This window comes from Catharus ustulatus, chromosome 5, assembly GCF_009819885.2.
Source record: "Catharus ustulatus isolate bCatUst1 chromosome 5, bCatUst1.pri.v2, whole genome shotgun sequence".
In the NCBI taxonomy this organism is placed as follows: domain Eukaryota; kingdom Metazoa; phylum Chordata; class Aves; order Passeriformes; family Turdidae; genus Catharus; species Catharus ustulatus.
Genome location: NC_046225.1, coordinates 13,363,078 through 13,384,843, shown reverse-complemented (window position 1 = coordinate 13,384,843; position 21,766 = coordinate 13,363,078). Strand labels below are relative to the sequence as shown.

Genomic DNA, 21,766 nt, shown 5'->3' with positions numbered 1-21,766 from the left:
CTGCAATTATGCAGATCAGTTTTACTGAACCAATTCTGGCCTACACTGAAATCAATGTGGACATATTATAGCATGAGCACACATGCCTCAAAACTGTAGAGATCCTATGTCAGAGGAATCATGGATCAATATTTATTACTGCAGGGGATGTAGCATGCTGTATTCCTGAAGAATTCCATATGAACAAAAATTTCTCTGTAGGAGCTTACCCTCCTAAGTCAAACCCAAAACCCTCACAGTTCTCCCAGTATGCAGGCCTTTGGGATCTGCCTCCTTTCAGAAAATTTCATGTCCTATAGCTGATTATATATTTAGCTGTTTTAGGAATGTATTTTCTAGGCTTTGGGAAAACACAGTTTACTCTAACTAAACACTGTATGAGAACTCTCATGTACAGCCCTTTCCATTTTGCAGTTTTTTTGCCATGAGGATGAGATTTCATAATGATTGCTCTATATGCAAATAAAACAATCAAGTAAAATAATATGGAAAATGTATTACCTGAAAAATAATTAGATGTCACAAGAAAAGGAGCCCTCTCTAACTAAGCCAACCTGACACAGTTCTTATAAAGATCCACTTGGTAATAGGATTAATTTTTTCCATGTTGAGTCTCAAAACTGAATGCAGATAACTAGTTTAACATACTGCTTATGTCTTAGTTCAAGTGAGGCTACTTTGACTTGCCATGCTACCCACAGAACTGGCTAACCGCTCCAGACATGTTAGCAACAATTTGTTACAGTGGGTGCCAAGATGGAAAATGGAAAGGAGTGACCGACCCAAATAAACAATCAATACAATTCAAGAACCATTTTGAGCTCACCAGGGAGCTGAAAATCTGTTCCAAATGCTGCTTTAACTGCCTGTTGTACAAATATTTCACTAATTTTTTTCCAAAACTAAGCTATGCAAACCCATGGCAACATAGGCTGCATAAGAATTTCATGGAACACTAAAAATGCAACTTTATAATGTATAATCCTACAAGTTTGACAATGAGCAGTGACCTGCAAGAAATTTCCACTGTTAACTGTTTCCTTATCCAAACTCTACAGAACCCTGAGAGCTCTGCAAATTCAAAACTAAGAGAAACTTTTTCTAAAAAATGTAATGCACAAGTTCAAGAAATTGGGAGTTTAAAATTCTAATTTCTATGATTTAGTGCTTACAGTTTGCCCTTGAAATATTTTTTGTTGTCTTTCTCTCTTGAGATCCTTTCTTATTGTTGACTTATTGTTGCCAATAAGCAGGATTAATTAACTTACGCTCAACTTTTAACTGCTTCCAATTCTTCAGATTTTAGTGTTATCCATGCCTAAAACTAGCCTTAAGTACTACTGCCCCATCACAAAAGTTCCTATGTGAACATACTTTGAATTGTTCAGGTAGTTTCTGATGATAAAGTGATCAAAATGTGACAGTTTTAGAGCAGGTGATGATAGGAAACAGTGAAAAATCAACAAGGGAAAACCAGTTAAAGATTATATTGAAATGAGTTTTCCATCTTTAGGAATGTTTTTCTATCCATTTTCTGCAACTGTTGTCTCAAAGCTTCTTCAGAATCAGAATCAATAAAAAGATGAATGCTTCTGTTTCACATCAAGGAAGCAACAGACTTTATGCAGTGTTTACACTAAACTAAGAGTAATACACAGCATTTTAAACTTTTAGATATACATAGTATAGAAGATTTTGATGTCTAATTTGCAAAGGATTTGTTTCAGAACTGTTGTACTACAGACAGCCAAAGTAATTTTAATCTAGATTCAGTATTTTTAATCCCACTACTCAGATAAAAAACTTTGCCTAGAGAACCCAAACTTTGCTAAGCAGCACAGCAAACATTATGACATGCAACTGCAATTCATGGTTACAGGTACCCATATGAATTAATTTAGAAAAAGATCAAATGTAGCTTTGGCACTCATGATTCGTGTTATAAATTTTAAGAAAGGAACAAAGGTCCAGATTACAAAACCTCTTCTGGACTTCAATTAAAAAATGAATCCTTTAAGAGCAATTTTACACAAACTAGCTTCTTGCCCCAGAAGTGCATTCTTACAAGGAAAAGAAAGAAAACCCAAACCTAAACCATTAGTTTTTATCTGTGAAGTGGCAAGAGTGTGACATTAGAAATTTCACTAATATAAACACGGCTTAGAAAAAGTCCTTTCAAGTCAAATTTGAAGTGTATTAATAGAGCAATGTGTGAAATTTAACAGTATAGGAGTTTACAGCTCTTCCTCTATTGTTCATGATCCAGAATAGCTGGAGAATTTATGTTTTGGGACAATCAGCCTGACACTTCTCAGAAGTATTACTTAAAAAGAAACCCAAAGGGATTTAGAAGATAAAGGATTTGCTATAAACGAGTAAGTAAATCAATTTAATTTTATAATAACATCATGGAACAGACTAAAGCCTAAAAAAATAAATACAGACAGAAGATAAACGGCATCAATTTGTGAAAAAAGGATAACAATGCATCTAAAGAAGATAATCAGAAGCTACTCTCTAATGGGAAGATGGAATCATGGAAACAGACCTCCAGGTGACTGTGATCACCAAGTAAGTGATGAGTTTGCAATTGAAATATGGCATCAAGAAAGAGAAGTGCAGTTTGGGATTAATCCATGCAGATATTAAGCATCAAAAGGTAAGAATTTAATTTGTGACTGTAGTGTGATTATATGTGAAATAATTGCATTCAGACTGCACAACTGATTTAAAACATTCAGTTTTGGTAGCATACAGCTTAAGGAGTGAACAAGCCCATTTCTTGAGAGGCCCTTCAACAGTAAAAGTAATTGTTTAAGAAATCATACAGGAAAAAAAAATGCTATAAAAATAGATTAGTTTAAAACTCTCCATGTAAAATTAACACATTCCTGACCAGCTCTGTTTTGTACATGTATGAGCTGTCTCTGTGCTAAGGACAAAAAGGATCTGTAAACCTAAAGCAGCTCTTCTGGGTCAGACCTTCCTGTCACCCACGAGAACCCAAAGCAGGCACCTAGGAAAGGATGTAAGGACACTATAAGGATACATCTACACTTCCCTGGCAAAGTGCCCAGGCCTCCACCAAAATGAGGTGAGAATCGGTACATTTTGGGTAAACTATGGGTATTCCTCCATGAATTTAACTTTTGGGGGTAAGTAATGGTGTTCTCTTCACTCTAGCAAAGCTCACACTGAAATGGAATTAACTGCTGGTTTGCATTCTAAACTCTCTTCTTGGAGGTCAGTGGAGGTTTAGCCTGAACAAACAGGCTAAGGACCAGAAAATGAAAAGGTGAGTCCAGTCCTCTTTCAGATATTGTCAGAGTGCCTTTCGGAACTGAGTTAACCATTTGTGTCAAATGTTTCTGAATTATGGGAAAGCAACTTCCAGCCAAATCCACAGGAGTGCTCACATGCACCTGGGAATGCTGGCTCAGAAAACAGGACCAAGCTTGTGATAATGATCCCCTGCTGCATAAATGATCGATGTGTATTGATGTATAAACACTCTATAAATTAACTGAAACAATCAGCATCAGTGCTCCTGCCCACAACTGGAGCAGCAGCTGTAGCACTGACTAGGAGTCTGAAGTGACTAATGGGAATTTTTTGCTGTAGTTCTTTCTTTGTCCCCTCCTGTAAATTTCTTCTTCTGTGTCTAAACACTTCGTAGCTGGAAGTATTTTCATGTGGTTGTAGGTAAATATAAGTATGGCTTCATGTCTGGCAATTAAAGTATCCTTGCATTAGAATAAGCACATCTAATTTATAAAATAGTGTTAGGAGTCATTTTGGTGATAGGAGAAGAGCAAAATGCTAAACCAGTGTAAGACACAGAACTACATTTCATGTATTTGTAAGAAATCCAAGGAAAAGTATTGCTGGGTTCATTCAGAGGCTAGCTTCTATACTGTACACATTTTGGAATCCTGTAGTGAAATCTCTCTTTGGGAATTGCACTACTCTTCTGTCCAGCACTCAAAGTTTATTAAAGTTTTGTGGGAAAAAAGCTGTTTGGCAGCATCCCAGTCCATAAGGGTCTGAGAATGATGTGCCAGAAAGACTCAAGAGGCCTAAAAAGCCACTTTGAAATATGGAAAAGCTCCTTTTTTTTCTTTGCAGGGGCCCAGTTCAGGGGGTTTCAGTCTGTTTCATGGATTTTTCTAGGCTGCAGCACAGAAAAAAAACCCTTTAAAATTAATCATGTTTAAATAAAAATGCTGATTTAGAATGAAAATAATTTGGCTTATGAACTTCACTGATTATTGAAAAACTGTTTTTCCCCCCACTAATAGTTATCTATGTATTTGTAGATATTTACAAAAGTATTTTGTGTGAAGACTTTCTTTCAAATACATCACTGTTTACATGTTGGCAGGGATTAAAGTCCATTTACATTTCCAACTCTTTGTTTTTCTTTACACCAACATTTCTCAACAAGTGAAAACTCTGTCTTCACAATTTTGTGGCACAATGACTATGTGACACTATGCCTAGTCATAGACACAAGCTGTTACGAATAAGTTTGCTAAACATATCCTTGCAAGGATAAAAGCACAAGCATGCATGTATTCTGGAAAGAAAAGCCTATTTATTTTTCTTTTCCTCCTTTTTAGCTGTCTTTTCAGTCACTTAACAGACAACATCTCAGAGCATTTGAGTTTAAATTACTATAAAATTGCTTTTTAATTAAGTTGTTTTAAAATATTGAGGCATGCATCAAAATCAGAACAGAAGTACAGGAGTTTTAGGTAATGGGTACTATACAGGAAACTTCTCCAAAAAATCCTCTTCCATTAATACTTGGAGGCCCATTCTAATTTAATGAACATCATAAGGAGTTTTCCCTTTGACTCCTGGAGAAAAAGGTCAGGCTCAGACTGTGTTTCTTATCTGCTCATTTTAAGGACTGACCACAAGCCTGGAGAGAAACGGAGAAACAAGGCAAGAGAGAAAGGGAGGAGCAGTCTGGTCCTTCTACATTTGACAGATCCCTATGGCTGAACCTGGGACAGATCTGGAAGAAGACAAAGCACTGCACAGCCAAGTGCCACACCATCTGATTTCCATCTGCATAATTGAATCCAGAGGCTAGGGTATTTATACAGAGCATGGAGGACATTTTTTGCATTTGGTTCACCCACAAAATCATCATGTGGTACAGAGACCAGACTAGTACAAGCAGGCACTCACTGAAGAGCACCAGGTTCTAGTCCCAGCTTCTACAACTATTTTTGTACTTGTCCAGAACTGAATATTTCTCTATTTTCCGTAAAATTTCACAAGAATTCCTCTTTTTTACCAATAGTGCCATAACTGTAAGACTGATAGTAAATAGTAAATGGAAAGGGGAATGGAAGAGGAGAAGGGAATCCTTCCTATATTCCAAAATATCTTTTGCCTGCTGACTAAAGCATAGTCCAAATAAGGGGTTGGATCCTTTGAGACAGGTAGGGGAATTGAACCTGGACCTCATCCACGTTTCTGTCCCTACTAAACACAGAGCTGCAGCCTGAAGAGAAATATTTTTCCAACATTTTCAGAGCTCACCTACTGGACTGAATTCTCCAGGGAGACATGCAGAGGAATGCCTCATTTCTGGACACCTACTGGGCATTAGCCTGAGTTAATTGCAAAGCTGCTCCTATTAGGACTTAAGTACCTTTGAGAGCATGAAGGAGAACTGCTGGAGTACAAACTGCACCTCATCATAAAAATTGCCAGTGATTCTACTCAACCAAATGAACCTCCAGGGTTTCATAGCAGGTGTGTAAATATTTTTAGGATTGCAATTCTGACCCAGGGCATCTAAATTCCACCTGACTTAAGCATCAGTTGTTTACGTCCTTTTCTGGGCCTCGTCCCAGATTAGAATCCACAGCTCAGAAATAATCATAATATCTGCATAATGCTGATTTTCAGAACGATTTATAAATATTAAGTAATTAATCTTCATATTGCCCCATGGCAAATATTTCTATTTTACATACACAAAAAATTGTGATAAATTGCCATAGGCTACAGCAGAGTCAGTATCAGAATGAGAATGGAGGAATTCCTGGCTCTCAGACTAGAGCTTAGTTCATGGCTCTCAGAAAGAGAAAAAAATCTTGCTCTTCAAAAAGAAGAGTTGTGCTGTTGACAAGTTTTAACTGACCAAGGCCTTTTTCTTTTAAAGTGGTTTATGATGTAGACTGGGGATCTTTCAGAGTATACACAAAACTTTGCAGCACTACTTTTCAGTTCTAGTAGACAATTAGCAACACTGATGGGTAAAGAACTGAGAAAACATGACCAAAACTTACTTTCAGTAAAACTCAGTTTTTTTCTAGAGTTAGAAAGGAATGACTGGAAAGACCATATTTAATTCTATGCCAGCTTGATGCATCAGTTAATCACACAAATTAAAGAAAAGGCTTATTGGAACACTTAATCACTACCACTGGAAGCACTGTCTGTACTACACTGACACTGAAGTATTTTAGGAATCTTTAACATTTTATGCTCCTGCTTTGTTTTTAAGATGGAAAACTCAGAAGAAAATTAATAGGAGGATTCTCTCCCCTTTTGTGGCGGAAGGAATTCTAAAATTCTGGGTGCCTGCAAAAACTGTTGCTGGCATGAAAGGACCAAGGCCTTCATATCCCATTCTAGGTTTGAACAGTTCAAAAAGACCCTTCCCTTCCCTAAGTTCTCTTGCACATCTTATCAATCTATTTTCTACAGACACAACTTAAGAGTTAGTTTGCCACTGTAAAGTTGCAAGTGCTGGAAAATTCTTACATAGGAAACCATTTCTAGGCTAAAGTATCAAAACTAATAAATGTCAGAACTAGTGAAATGACTAACCACAAGCTCTAGCAATGATGCATCAAGTATTTCCCTCATACCAGTTTCCAGAACTCTAAAGCTTGATAAATGCACATTGTTTTACACACAGTAATACAACAGAGCAGTTTAAATCCACAAATCTTAGCTAAACTGTTTGATACATTTACAACAGGCAAAACCACCAAAACTACAAGTAATTCTTTATACAACACATTTCCTTTTTTTTTCTTTTTTCTTTTTTCTTTTTTTTTTGTAAAGGTGTTACCTTTATTGTCCATATGATATATACAGGAGGTCTTAGCACAGAAACCATACCTTCCAATAAAAATTTCCAGCTGTAGAAGTTCTAATGTTAGATATTGAATAAATTTAATAGGGTCATAGCTGTGACACTCCATTGGGAAACTCTCACTTCAAGTATACCAGCTAAGGATAGTTGCATGACAGGAAAATTTGCCAATCATTCAACCATCTCATGCCTTTTCTTACAAAATCCTGTATTTTTTATTTCTCTGAGATCTCCAAATGAGAATACTAAGGGGATTATGTTTACATCATACTTAAGAATTTTGAAATTTCAGTTTCTTAAATACCTTCAATTTTAGGCCAACAGCACATCCTAGTGGGTACTCACACTATTCCATGGCTTTTAAACTATACCTCAGTCACAGCTGCATAAATACTCCTGTGGCATCCTTCAGTGCATGCACTTTTCTTCCTTTCCTACATGGAATAACAAAGACTGAAGTTAGCAATTTGGAATTATGTGCCAATTAATAAAACTGAGATAATTCAGGAACACAGAAGACTTTACAATTGGTTCCATCTGTCTTTTAAGCAAAAATGTGCTTCTGAATATGCATAATTTTAACCAATTTTAGGCAGAACTGTAGTGTAGTTTGTTCTTTTGTTTTCATTTCCCAATAAGAAATAACAACCTCAGTTTCACAGGGGCAGCTTTACCTGGGAAATATGAGCTCAGTAATATGTGCATAAATACTAGGCTAATCAATAAAGCTATCTATTTATGCATCAAAAATGCATCTATTACAGCATTAGTCTCATTTAGAGATTTTTAAATTACTTTATATGGAAAGGGTTGTGAAGTAGGGGATACACACATGGAAAACCTTCAAGATATTTTCTCCCAGGTACGTCCACAATTCTGCATAGCTGCAAAACCTTTCAGCGTATTTCTCACTCTGGCATTGTCATATTCATAACACATATTTTCCATAGGAAAGATGAGGTGACTTGGCTCTTAAAGAAGCAGGCTTGTGACTGGAGTGTTGTATCCTTAACAGGCACCAAAATATGCTGCATTTTGGTGAAAGGGAGTTTGGGAGAACATCTTATGAGGAGCACCTAAGAACTCCATGATTGTGTAATCTGCAGAAACAGAGGCTGAAGGATGACCCCCTTAATCTCTAAAGCTGTCCAGAGAGGAAGCAGAAAGGGAGGTGCTGATTTATTTTCCCCGGCATCCAGTGATAGGACAGCTGGGAATGGTTCAAAGCTGCCTCAGGGCAGGTTTAGACTGCACATCAGGAAGCATTTCTTTACCAAGAGAGGAGTGAAACACTGGAACAGGATTTCTGGTCAGTTGGTTGATGCTTCAGGCCTGTCAGGGTTTCAGAGGTATCTGGACAAGGCCTTTAATAACAGCAGTGAAGTTGTCAAAGAGATGATTGTTGTAGGTCCCTTCCACCTGAAATATATTCTATTCTATTCTATTCTATTCTATTCTATTCTATTCTATTCTATTCTATTCTATTCTATTCTATTCTATTCTATTCTATTCTATTCTATTCTATTCTGTCACTTGCCTGCTGAACATCTGTAATAATCATCAGGAAGCACACATCTGCAGCAGATCCTGATACCATGAAGGAAGAAAGGCAGTGACCCTTCTGTACATGGACTCACATATTTCTTTCCCCTTCTTGAATCAGTTTCAGTTGTTCCAATTTCTGGTATTTTGTTTATGGTTAAAGTGTTTAAATATCAGAGAAACAGGTTTTCTGCTACTAATATGTGGCTTTTCCAAAGGCTCAAAAATCAGAAGCCAGTTAAAATGATCCCCATTTTTCAGTTCATGGTCTTCTGCTGCCTGACTCATGTTTGATATGTTACACTCAGTGCTAATGTCTTAATTTGGCTGAGAGGAAAAGCTGATCAGAAACAGTCCCTGTGCCCCATCTACAGGCGAATCCATTATTCCCTGTAACGCTGTAGAGGTTTCAAAAGTTCTGTCCTGAGAAGGGGAGTGAAAGAAGGGAGAGGCTCCAGCACTCTCAACTTTGTTAGCAACCCCAGCTGGATACATACTCTGTGTTTTAAAGCCGGAGTTGTAACGTGAGAGATAACAGAGGGGTTTTTTGTCAGTGCCCAGAGATTTCCTAAAGGAGCATCGACAGTGGCTGTTACAGCAGGTACAGCCTAAGCAGCAATACTGCCCATTTTCTGGGATAATTTCCACACCAGAGTTCAGGAATCCTTACTGTAAATTAAATAGTTAACTTAAGGAATTCTCAGTAAAAATCTATTAACATGAGGACACGCAATAGGTAAAGGAGAAAAGGTGCTCTTCAGGTAATACTATTTGCTAGAAATAAATATATTTTTATGCTTAATGAAAGATTTTTTAGTTGGAAGGGACCTCTGGTCATGGTCCCTATGACAGTTTTCTTTCTTCACAGGTGATGCAGTATGGGAGGGATTTGTTTCTATAATCTTTGCCAGAGCTGAAAAAATTTATTATAGAGGTGTTGAGCAGCAACTTTTTCCACCATATTTTGTTCCCATACTATTATGGCAGCAATTTTATTTCCATGAATGCCATAATCTGAATGTTTGAGGTTTGAAGGAATCTATGGAGGTAGCTAAAAAGTCCCCAGCTAATTAACATGCACAAATCAGAGTGACCAAAAAACAAGAAGCTGCATCTAAAGTTACCACCCAAACTACTGCTTACAGATGCTTCTGGATCCAAAACCCAGCCACTCTCTTCCATGATCACCCCCAAATAAAACAAGGAAGTAATCAGAATGTAGTGGCAGCATTTCTGTATCAAAGATCCATTTCTTATAACTGGCGACAACCCTCTGACAGAGAAATAATGATGGAAAGGAAAAATGAAATTAAATTGAGTTTTTACCGCTCATTAAGTTTTAATGAAAACGCTCTGGAAGGGTTGATGGTGTAAGCACCAGAGAGGAGAGCCTGATCAGGTGTTTGCTGTTGGATGTGATATCAAAGAGCTGACAGTAAGACCACTACAATTGAGGGGAAATCTGTGATTTTTCACTGTATGAGAATTTGAATTTAATCCTTATTGCCCACCTCACAGGGAAATTATGATCAGGCAAGTGCAGCTGTTATCACCATGCATCTGCACTTGCATAACACAAAGCAAGAACAAAAATGATGAAACCTATGAAACAAATGGCATTCAAATAAAAATATAATTCGTGGATAATAAACAGCACATAGTTCTCCAAACACAATTATAAAATAGTCTATTTTCTTTGCCATTTTAATTTAGTAAATTTTTATAGGGTTACATGCAGTAAGGAATAATCCCAGTTTAACATATTTCAACGTAACTCTCCTTTAAATAAATTTGAAATTCATGAGAGCAGAACGTACATAATGATTGACATCAACAGTAATTCACATCAGTCCTTGCAGCAGCAGGGAATGCTGCCAGTACAGCTGATACCTGCAAATTCTGGGGAGTAGCTTTGTTAATCTTTTCTCTAGAAAGATTAGAAGCTCTAATAGCTAGTGAAAGTGAACTCTGTCGATTTGGTTTTTACCAGTATTTCACAAGTAGCTTTTTGCTGAAAACCAGGAAGAACCTGTGTGTTCTGGAGATGGAATTAGTGCAGCACAGATCTGCTTGCTGAGAACCCATCCCACGCTTGGGACACTGATCCCTTCTCTTACAGTTCAATTACAGCTTTTCCACAGAAATAATACATGCTGTTCCTTACTACCTCTTCATTCATGGGGGCTCTTCAAGTACGTTTTAGTGCCGCTTCAAAGTAAAATCTTGCAAGGATTTGGAGCTGCAGCTCCCAGCACATTTGGCAGAGTTCCTCACCTCAGGGCCTGCCTTTGCCGCTGACTGCTGCGGGCTCAGCGGGCAATTTCTACGGCACTGCCGAAACACGACAATAAACGTTCAACAGCTGCTGAAGTTGAACACCTATTCTGCATTATTTTGCATTACTGGTGCGCCCGCTGGAGTTCCCAGGTCTCGGCTATGCCGCAATCACTGCTGGCTGGCACTGCCAGGCGTGGCTCTCCGGGGCACCGCTCACCCCTCCCCGCCCGGGGCTCCCTGAGGTGTCTGAGGCCGTGCTGAGCGGAGCACTCAGAGCCGCGGCTCCGCTTCAGCTGCCATCGCTGCCATTCCCACACATTCCCTCACACCCATTCCCTCAGCTCCAGCCGCTCTGGGAACGTGGCACAGCCCACTGCCAGCGGCGGGGGGGCGGGTGGAACACACCAACCCTCCCGGAGTTGGGGGGGATACAGGTCCCCCGGCTGTCCCCGGTGGGCGGGGCAGAGGTGATGGGCAGGGCGAGGAGCCAATCAGATAGGCCGTCGGGGCGGGGCAGCCGGAAGCAGCGCTGGGCGGAAGCGCCGCGGGGGCGTGAGCGGGGCAGGGCAGGGCTGGGCTGGGCTGGGAGCGCCGGGGCGGGACGGGGCCGAGCCGGGATACCGAGCGGGGCCGGGATACGGAGCTGAGCCGAGATACGGATTTGCGCGGCCGGGATACGGAGCCGAGCGCCGGAGCTGAGGCGGCGGCCCCGCCGGTGATGCGCACTCCGCAGGGGCTGCCGGCCCGCTGAGGTCGGGGCGAGGAGCGCTGGCGGCGGCGCCGCGGCCATGCCGTGCACCTGCGGGAACTGGCGGCGATGGATCCGGCCGCTCGTGGTGCTGCTCTACATCGTGGGGCTGCTGGTGGTGGTGCCGCTCTGCGTGTGGGAGCTGCAGAAGCTGGAGGTGAGGGGCGCGGCCGGGGCCGCTCCGCCGGGGCTGCTGGCAGCGGGCTCGGCCCCGGCAGGGCAATGTGTTACCTCATCAGTCTGTAAAAGTATCGAAATCAGGGCTGCCAGGAGGATGAACCAGGCTCTGCTCAGTGGTGCTGGGCAATAGGACAAGAGGCAGTGGCAGAAACTGATACACAGGAAGTTCCACCTGAGTACGAGGAAGAACTTCACTGTGCAGTGACCACACACTGGAACAGATTGGGCGGAGGGTGTGGAGTCTCAGTGCAGATATTCAAGAACAGTCTGGACACAATTCTGTGCCGTGTGCTTGAGCAGGGAGATTGGACCAGGTGACACAGTGTGGTTCCCTCCAACCTGGCCCATTCCGTGAAAGGAGAGGCTGGAGAAGTTCCACGGTGCTGCTGGATACATCTGTCCTGATGCTGAAGCCCCAGTGAACTTCAGTGGAACAGGGCAGAGTTTCTTCCCCTTGTGTTTCCATAATTGTTGGTGTTTGAGCAGCTGGTACAATTCTGAAGAAATTCGAGTCAGCCAGGAGTCACAGAGTGACAGAATGGGTCAGGCTGGAGGGGACCACACTGTGTCACCTGGTCCAACCTCCCTGCTCAAGCAGGGTCATCCCAGAGCACATGGCGCTGGATTGTGTCCAGACTGTTCTTGAATATCTGCACTGAGACTCCACACCCTCTGCTCAATCAGTTCCAGTGTGTGGTCACTACACAGTGAAGAAGTTCTTCCTCGTATTCAGGTGGAACTTGCTGGGCATCAGTTTCTGCCATTGCCTCTTATCCTATTGCTAGGCACCATCAAGAAGAGTCTGGCTCTCTCCATAAATTCATCCCAGAACTTAGATTTTGAAACTTAGTCCTAATGCTGGTATTCATAAAGGTATTTCTGTGTGTCTTGGGAGAATTTAGTAGAGCATCTTTATGGATAGAGAAGCTCCTCCTTCATCCTAGTAGTACCATAACTGTGGTGTGTGAGTTACACACACATGATCGCATCGTTTCTCTAACAAGAAGCAAAATTTTAACCTTAAAATACATGTGTTGTTCAGTGTGATAAAGGTCTGTGCCCCTGGAGGTAGGCTTTTTCAGGGCATAATTTTCAGGGCTTAATGACAGTAAGATCTGTCTTGAATGTGTTTTAAAATTTTCAGGTTTGAATTCCTGTTCTGATGCATAATGCATGTCCAGCATAATAGATGTTTATATCCAAGTTTATACCATTGAGTTTGATACTTGTAGAGAAACCGATCAGAAGTAAAACTTGAAAACAACAAGAGATGTGGGATGGGATGTTGATGTAAGATAGGGGATCAGAGAAAAGATTCTCATCAAAGGAAACTGAGAACAGTCTCCTGTGTTTCTCAGGTTTTGGTACTTAGGATTATTAGTTGTTTTTCAGAGAACTTTGATTTAAAATTTCAGCCCTGTGTTTTAGCAGACATTGTGGTTTTATGTATCTACATGCATGTCTTTCAGTTTGTTAAATGAAAACAAGTGATTACTATTTGGAACTTGATTTTAAAGCTAAAAAGTGTTCAAATCCACAGGTTTTCAGAAACTTTATAATGCAGCACTGAATCAAGACAAGTTCTGTACATAAAGCAAGGAATCTGTTGTGGGCTTCAGTAGATTAAGTGCTGGGCATTAGTCTGTTTTTGTGGGATGTTTTGTGTACTTGAAAATACTTGAAAGTATTAAGACTGAAACTTTGATCTTGTAAGGTTGGAATTCATACCAAGGCATGGTTTATCGCTGGGATATTTCTGCTGATGACTATACCAATATCTCTCTGGGGGATACTACAACACCTAGTCCATTATACTCAACCTGAATTACAGAAACCAATAATAAGGTAATATTTCACATTTTACCTGTGCTACAAATATTGGATGTAATTCAGACTAAAAATACTTTTAGTAATATAAAATGTTCTTTTGTTGTTGTAACAGGATTCTGTGGATGGTCCCAATTTACAGTTTAGACAGTGTAAGTGTTCTCTTACTGTTACCAGCTCAATCAAATTCTGTTTGTTGTGGGAGTGAGGGAAAACAATGTCACGGCAGAAACTGTGCTGCATGAGGAGGGCTAGTCCTAGAAACTTCTGGGCATTCCTGTTTATGGAGTATGTCAGGAGCATAGTTCATACCACATTCTTCTTCTGGAGATTTGGGGCTGCTTTTGATAACCTTTCTTAACCCTGTCCTTGAGTATCCTTTATGATGGATGTGGAGACAGGAGCCTGCTTTTTGCCCTTCTGTCTTAATAGCAGAAGTGGAAACCAGACTGATCCAAACTGATCCAAGTACTGACTCAAAATTCAGTGCTGTACCTTCCTTACCCAAGTTAGGGTTACTACTAGAATTCTTTCCTGAGCTATGGTTAGTGATAAAATGATTCCTTTTTGGTTCAGGGGACAAAGGATAATATCCTTTGCAAAGTGCAACAGCACTGTGATTCTCAGAAACTGAGAGCTCTGACAACTGATCCATAACCACAGTTTCACTAAAAATAAAAAAATCCGTTTTTGATCTGAAACTCAAGAGTGTTGGCTACTACAGGTGGATCTGAAGTTGTGTGTGTGTTATTTTGTAGCTGTAGCATTGCCCTCCCCTCAGCCCAGTGCCCCCAGCCCTGTGTGATCAGTGCCTGCTGGCTCAAGAGCTTGCTGAACCAGTGTTGTCGCGTGAATCCCTTTTGTCTTTCTCGCACGTAACCTTTTGTGTACCTCTCTTCTTGCAGTGGATAGCTTTGAAATACCCCAAGATTGCAATATATGTGGATACATGTCGAGAATGCTATGAAGCATATGTCATCTATAACTTTATGGTTTTTCTTTCAAATTACTTAACCAACCGGTACCCAAACCTGGTGTTAATAATAGAGGCGAAAGATCAGCAGAGGCATCTGCCCCCTCTCTGTTGCTGTCCATCGTGGGCTATGGGAGAGTGAGTATATGATGGCATCCTCAAGCTTTAGGCTGTGTAGGCAGATCCAAACATTTTGTTTTCATATTTAGCAGCATAACTTTTGCTGCTTGACACGGTCAGTTTATGGTTTGTATGTGTTTGACCAGCTGTGAACCTCTGCTGAAAGCAGCTGTGGACAAGTGAGAGTTGAGCTATAAAACATCCTGTGAACTGGGCTTGGTTGCTAACATGCACTGATTGACTTAAGGGGTGCTGAAGGAACATTTATTATTTTTGAAAAATATGAAAAAAGGTCTCCTGTAATCTGCTTCTTTTGCTATCATTTGCCACAAACCTCACATGGAATTGGGAGTAGACTGGGTAGCCTGTTGGTTTTACTTCAGGTGAAGGATGAAAGCCTTATGCACCTAAACTGTTTATTTCTGAATGTTTAGACTGATAAAATCTCTCTCTTGGGAGATTTTGGTTTTGATAAAGCTGTTTGGGGTGAGGGGAGGGGAAGGTGGGCTTCAGTGGCCACAGCTTCTTTGTACAGTTTGACCTAGTGGGCAAAGGGCTTTGGTTCCCTTAAGTGTTTAGGGCAATTATTATGATTTTTAAGTCTCTTACATTTAGATTCATAGTTTTTGTTAAATCTTCAAAAACATCAAAAATTGCATTCTCTTAGTATAGCCCAGCCAGAAGCTTTTCATGGCTAAAATCAGCGAATCATTGAATATTTCCTGTAATATGTCTGTAAAAATCCAGCTATTTTGTGTATACACACTGTATACTGTAGTATCTGAAGTCCTGGAAGCAGAAGTTGAAATTACTATAAAATTAAAATTTACCTTAGTAGATCTACTGAGAATAGGAATCTTCCTTAAGTGAATTGTACTTAAGTCATTTTACAATGAATTTTGTGTTTCTCTTTCAGAGTTTTATTATTTAGATGTAAACTGGGTGTTTTGCAGTACACTGTTGTCAGACCATTTACTACCATTATTGCTTTGTAAGTACACTGATAAATAATTAATATTGATCTTCAGGATATGATTATGAGTTACACTGGAAAGAATTTTCATGCCCTTTATATTGGATCAAGGCAGTTTGAAAGCAGACTCATGTTACATGCTAAATGGGTCCCAACAATTTGAATCAACCTATGATTTCTTTATGACTTCTCTATAGCAAATGACTTTTTGCAGAATTGAAATCATAAATACTTAATGCCAGCTTCTGTAATCAGTGGGATAGAAGTACTATTAGGGTGGGAGATGCATTTTTATGATCTCTTAATTTTTAGATTTTTTTCTGCTCCCTTTTTTCATTTACTTCAACAATTGAGTATTTTTAAAGGCAGGTTTTATGTAACTTTTAAAATTGTTTTAAACTTTGTATCTGACAAGCTTGACTGTGTACCTTCATATCATACAGCCTGTGTTTGTAAAGGAGCAGTAGGCAGTCATGCATGATGATGCTGAAAGCTTCATTTCAGAGCTTTGCATTGATGGTCATTAGTGTTAATTCTGTGGGACTGTGCAAAAAGTTGCTACTCACAATGAATATCCATGTAAATATTTCTGTATTTTTTATATTTACATATATATTTGAGCTGTTGGAATATGACTCTTGTGCAGGCCCCCAGTGCCCTTATTTGTGTACCAGAAGAGGTCTTGAATTCCAAGGGTTGATTGATATAGTGAAGATGTAGCACTTAAGGGAAGTGATCTGTTACTCCATAGTGATTAATTCTAAAATTTCTTCCAGAATTTGTGAACTAGTGGGAGTGTATGATGAAGGAAACTTCAGCTTCAACAATGCATGGACTTACCTGGTTATACTTAACAACATGTCACAACTAGTGAGTATCAGGAGTACATCTTTCTGCTCTTTGAATTCATCAGTATTATGTGAAACTTGTATGTGAACTGTTGGCAGACATTAACAATGTCTGGTAATTCTTAACAGGTTGAATATTTTCCATTGTAAGTCAAAATTGCTGTCTGTTAAATAATATGTATGAAAACCAGATAATACAAAACTTTTATTATTTTTACTATGAAGCTCTATAAAACAAGCACCTTTTTACCCCAAATTATTTGATGGGTGAGGTGGTATGGCACAGGCATTAGAGCTGCAGACTTGCCCCTCTCTGGTAAGAGGTGACTCCACTTGCCCCCACAGCTTCCTCCCAGCACTCATGCAAATAATCAATATCTTAAAAATTCTGTGTTAAAAATGGTGATAACATTCACAGGAAAAAATGAAAATGGTGTATGCAGAGAGTTGGGCCTCCCCAATACCTTTTCTTGTTGGGTCAGCTGTCAGATAATGTCTGGTAAGATGTCAGCCCCTAAAATTGAGAGTTTCATTTTGGAGCTCATGGATTGGTTTTATTTCTCTTGGCAACAGCAGCAGGAGTCAGAACTGCATAACAGCTGGGATCATTTGAAAATTCTGTCCTCCTCTTACTGCTACCCCTGTGTTTGATGGGTGACTGTCACAGAAGGAGCTGTAATTGCTTCCTGCTGTGACAACAGTCCCAGCCTGTGTCCTGGTTAAAATGACTGGAATTTCAAGAATAAAAAAAAAAAAAAAAAAAAAAAGAAGTGCTTGAAAACAGAAAGGCAAAGATTCCATAACACCAGTCTCTTTTCTAAAAAAAACAGATAGCATTTTAAGGTTGTATCATACTATGATACATATTTTAAATGTAGAGATGGTGTAACACAACTCCCTCACAAAATAAACAAGATTTGAAAGCTTTCATTCATTTTTTTTTCCTTGTCAGTTTGCCATGTATTGTCTGGTGCTGTTTTATAAAGTACTGCGTGAGGAACTGAACCCTATCCAGCCTGTTGGCAAGTTCCTTTGTGTGAAGATGGTAGTTTTTGTTTCTTTCTGGTAAGTGGATTTTTCACTCGTTACTTCTTGCTCTCAGGGCGGATCATAAAAGAGCTAAAAAGGCTGGATTAGGCTGAGGTTAGAGGCCTTAAAATATCTACCCATAATCTTAGTGAGCTGCAGTGAGGGGAAGAGGGTACAAATATGTTGGAGAGAGCAGTCTTGTTCACTTAAGATTTTAGACTTGCTCTTTTGTTAAGGTGATTCTCAAGAACATAACTTATTCTAGAATCTTCACTTGCAGTTATTTCAAAACTTTTTTCCCTTTTAAAAGTAAAAATTCCTTTTTCAAAATAATTTACTGTAAGTTAAATAAAAATTGCTGTTTGAGCATTGCTCAACTTAGCTTCTAATTGAGGGAGTGTATTTGACTATCAGAGCATTACTCTCTGAGCTACAGCAACATCCTGAAAGAGAAGCAACTTGTTCTAATGCCTGACTGGAACAACAAACACTCCTTTGGTTCTCTGTTCATTCTGTTGGTCTTTAGGGTCAGGGATGAATGACATCTCTTGTTAAGTTTGTTTCCTTCTCTTAAAATCTAAGTATATAAACAGAAAAGGGTTTTTTTAAGATTCTTCCTCTATATACATATGACTGGATTTGCTTGCAGATTTTTGGCACTGCTGTTACAATTATAATACAAATACTTCCTATAATAATTCATCTTTATAGGCAGGCTGTGCTCATTGCATTGCTGGTGAAAGTTGGTGTTATTTCTGAGAAACACACCTGGGATTGGCAAAGTGTGGAAGCTGTGGCTACAGGTTTGCAGGTAGGAGCAGATGGTTATTTCAGGGGAGGAATGGTTGTATGTAAGATGACATATCTGATCTCAAGGGAATATTATCACACTCACTGTAATTAACGCGTTACAATTAGTAATGATTTATTCTAAGCTGGGCTAAGTTTCAGCCAATGAGCCCATGAGAGTTTTATGCTCAACACTTCTATATCCTTGTATTGGGCAGAAGGAATGTGCCCCAGTGAAATATGTCTGGATAGCCTTGCATTTCTTCTTGCAGGTATTCACTGTAGAGCTGCTGCTTGTTAAATTATCTGTTTAAGTCAAGTCCTGTATGTATGGCTCTCTGAAAACTGCCAGGAATATCCTGGTGGAAAAGTAGCTGATGTCAGTATCCCAGGGCCATTGCAGCCTTTCAGTTATAGAAGAAACCCAGGACTACTTTTCTCCAGTTACAAATGATTAAGTCAGTGTCTCTGTCATTGCAGGATTTTATCATTTGTGTGGAGATGTTTCTGGCTGCTATTGCACATCACTACAGTTTTTCCTATAAACCTTATGTTCAAGAAGCTGAAGAAGGCTCATGCTTTGACTCCTTCCTTGCAATGTGGGATATTTCTGATCTAAGGGCAGATATCTCTGAACAGGTTCGAAATGTGGGTGAGTAACAGATTTACAGCAGTAAGATTTGTACAATCTGTCAACAGCATCTGTACTTCCAGCTTCATGTGACGCTATTGCCTACCTTTCTAGTAGCCTGAGAACATTCATTTGCCATATCAGTGGCTGCATCATTAGAGGATTTCATGGTTTATCTGGAACTTCTTTTTTTCCAGAATTCCTGATTGATTTAGAGTCTAGTTTTTAATTTTTCTTTTAAAAAGAAAAGGTTAGGTAAGTAGAGGAACGTACTTTGTTTTTCTCTTAAATGGAAAGACCTACTTTTCTTTATTAAAACTAACAATGCCCTTGTAAAACCAATACAAAACACTCCTCTTCTAATTTAACATGACTGTTTTAGAGTTGATATGTTCAAAAACTTGTGTTGGAAGTATTAAGAAAATCTTTTCATTTTGCATAATTCTAGGGAGGACAGTTTTGGGCCAGCCAAGGAAAATGTTTTTTGCTGAGGATCATGAACAAAATGAGCATACCAGTTTACTGTCTTCATCTACTCAAGACCCAATTTCTGATGCTTCTTCAATGCCATCTTCACCCATGGGTCACTATCAGGGGTTTGGACACACTGTGACCCCTCTCACAACACCAACAACAGCCCCTGCAGTTGATGGGCTTTTTAACCCTTCTGTCAGTCAGGATGCTGAGGAATCACCTGAACTAGAGAACAACTTAGCAGAGAAAGCTTTGGATAAAAGTTAAACTCGCCTTTTCTTTGGATGTGTCAAGGAGTCATTACGTACTTGCCTCATGTGTCCTGTATTAAGGATGAAAGTTGAAAAGCTTGGGACAGCTGCTGCATGGACAGGAAGAGGATATGGTGTGGCTGTAACTGACATCTGAATCCAGAATCTACAATGGATGTGAGCATCTGTGAGTACCCCATGGATCTGAAACACGCACACTGTAAAGGTTTCTGCATAAATTTAAGCATCATCTTCAACTGCTAAATGCTTCCACATCATATTAAAATTACACTGGATTTCGTTAGTGCAAAAGAGACGTTTGAAATCCTCTGCTTATATAAAAATCAAGTGCAAGTACTATTAGCAATGGGAAAGCCTAATTTCAAGAATGTAATTTAAGGAGAGCAGTAGCAAAAACTGTTTGTGTTAACTTGGCTTGTCTTAATGATGGTTAACTTCCATACTCAATGCTGAAATGAGTGTGGGGTGAAATGATAGCTTCTGTACGGATGCCAACCTCTTCCCATTCCTACATGGCTAAATAAAGTCCCTTCATGAAGATAGTTACTACCAAGCATTAGTAGAGAACCTCTACAAAGAAAACATTCCCTGCAGGCCTTGCTCTCGAAGTCCATGCCCAGATCATGTGGTTGGTGTATCTGTTGTCCTGGAGGCTCATAGTTTGTAAGTCTTTTATGTCCAGAAGAGATAGCCAGGATGGTAAGTTTTGGATTAATACTTTACCTTGACTATTCTTTTCCCTAGCCTTCTAAAATAAGAATAATGGTTACTACCTTAAAATACATGGAGGGGGAATGAAGGATATCAAAAAGGAAGTAGAAAACAAAACTGATTTCTTTATTTTGGGCTGCAATAAGTTCTTTAACACTTAAGTTTTTTTTAAGCTGTTAAAGCAGGGTATCTTGTGTCTGTAGTAATTTGTGTTCTTAAATTTGTGTCTGTGTGTGATTGTATTATGCTTCTAGTATAGCCTGGATTCAAATGTAATAGCTGTTTTTTCCCCCAGAGAAGACCTTTGCTGAGGTAAAGCTATGTAGCTAGTCTTACTACTGGAGTTACTAGGACTAGATTTCAGCCCAAGAAGCAGTACACTTGTATAAAAATGTTACTTTGCAAAAACTGACAATGTCAGAGAGGTATTGTTTTTATCCCGTTACCAGATTTTTACTATTATTGCATGTTTGCAATCTGACAAAAACAACCAAACCAGTAGAGCACTACTTTTTAAATGACAAGATCTTAGGTTTCTTTTTCAGCATTGTTAGCATTTCCAGGATAAATGTTTAACTTCTGGCTGTCAGTAAATTCATCTTAAGTGCTTTTTTTGCAGTACTAGTGTGATGTAAATATTGCGCCTTACTCACTAGGCTGCATATTTTATAGCTCAGTATGTACTTGCTGTATCTGAAGTTAGTGAGAAAGTGAAAATCATGATTTTCAATTTGCCAACTCATTGCCTTTGTTGTAAATAAGCAATTAAAGATTTTATTTAAACTGTTCTCCTTCTATCAATTTGATTTACTGCTACAGTAATGTAAGAGTGTGAATGACTACAATTGTCCTCATGGAAAAAAAGGATCTTAAAATAGAACTACTGCAAGAGTTTGTGCTTTCAGTATTTCATGGCTTGTACATTCCCTTGTAACGGGAATACTTGTTTGGGCTTACGAAGCATCAGAATCTTCTAATCCATGCTTGACCCCAAGTATCACCTTATGCATGTCACAGCTTTGCTCTAAAAGGAAACAACTGCTACAGGTTCACACTGCACTGGGACCTGAGTGCCCACTGCAGCCACTACCAGAAGCAACCTCATTTCCTGCATGTATACAGGTAGAAAGGGGCTGGGGTAGGAGTAAGATCTGAGGGAGCAGGGCTGCTGCAAGCAGAGTAGCTATTGTGCTCTAGCTCTTCAAAAACCTCACTCTGAAGAGTTTTTTGTTAATACTTGAAGTTATAT

The 21,766-nt window shown here is 39.4% G+C and overlaps 1 protein-coding gene across 1 annotated transcript; it reads left to right on the top strand.

Moving 5' to 3' along the window:
- Positions 1–11,523: 11,523 nt before the first annotated feature.
- Positions 11,524–21,305, top strand: TMEM184C (transmembrane protein 184C). Its single transcript, XM_033060845.1, has 10 exons — positions 11,524–11,847; positions 13,585–13,715; positions 13,813–13,849; positions 14,603–14,808; positions 15,707–15,781; positions 16,540–16,633; positions 17,564–17,676; positions 18,352–18,451; positions 18,910–19,081; positions 19,509–21,305. Exons 1-10 carry the CDS (start codon positions 11,731–11,733, stop codon positions 19,799–19,801), a joined length of 1,338 nt encoding a protein of 445 aa, XP_032916736.1. The 5' UTR covers positions 11,524–11,730; the 3' UTR covers positions 19,802–21,305.
- Positions 21,306–21,766: the final 461 nt, after the last annotated feature.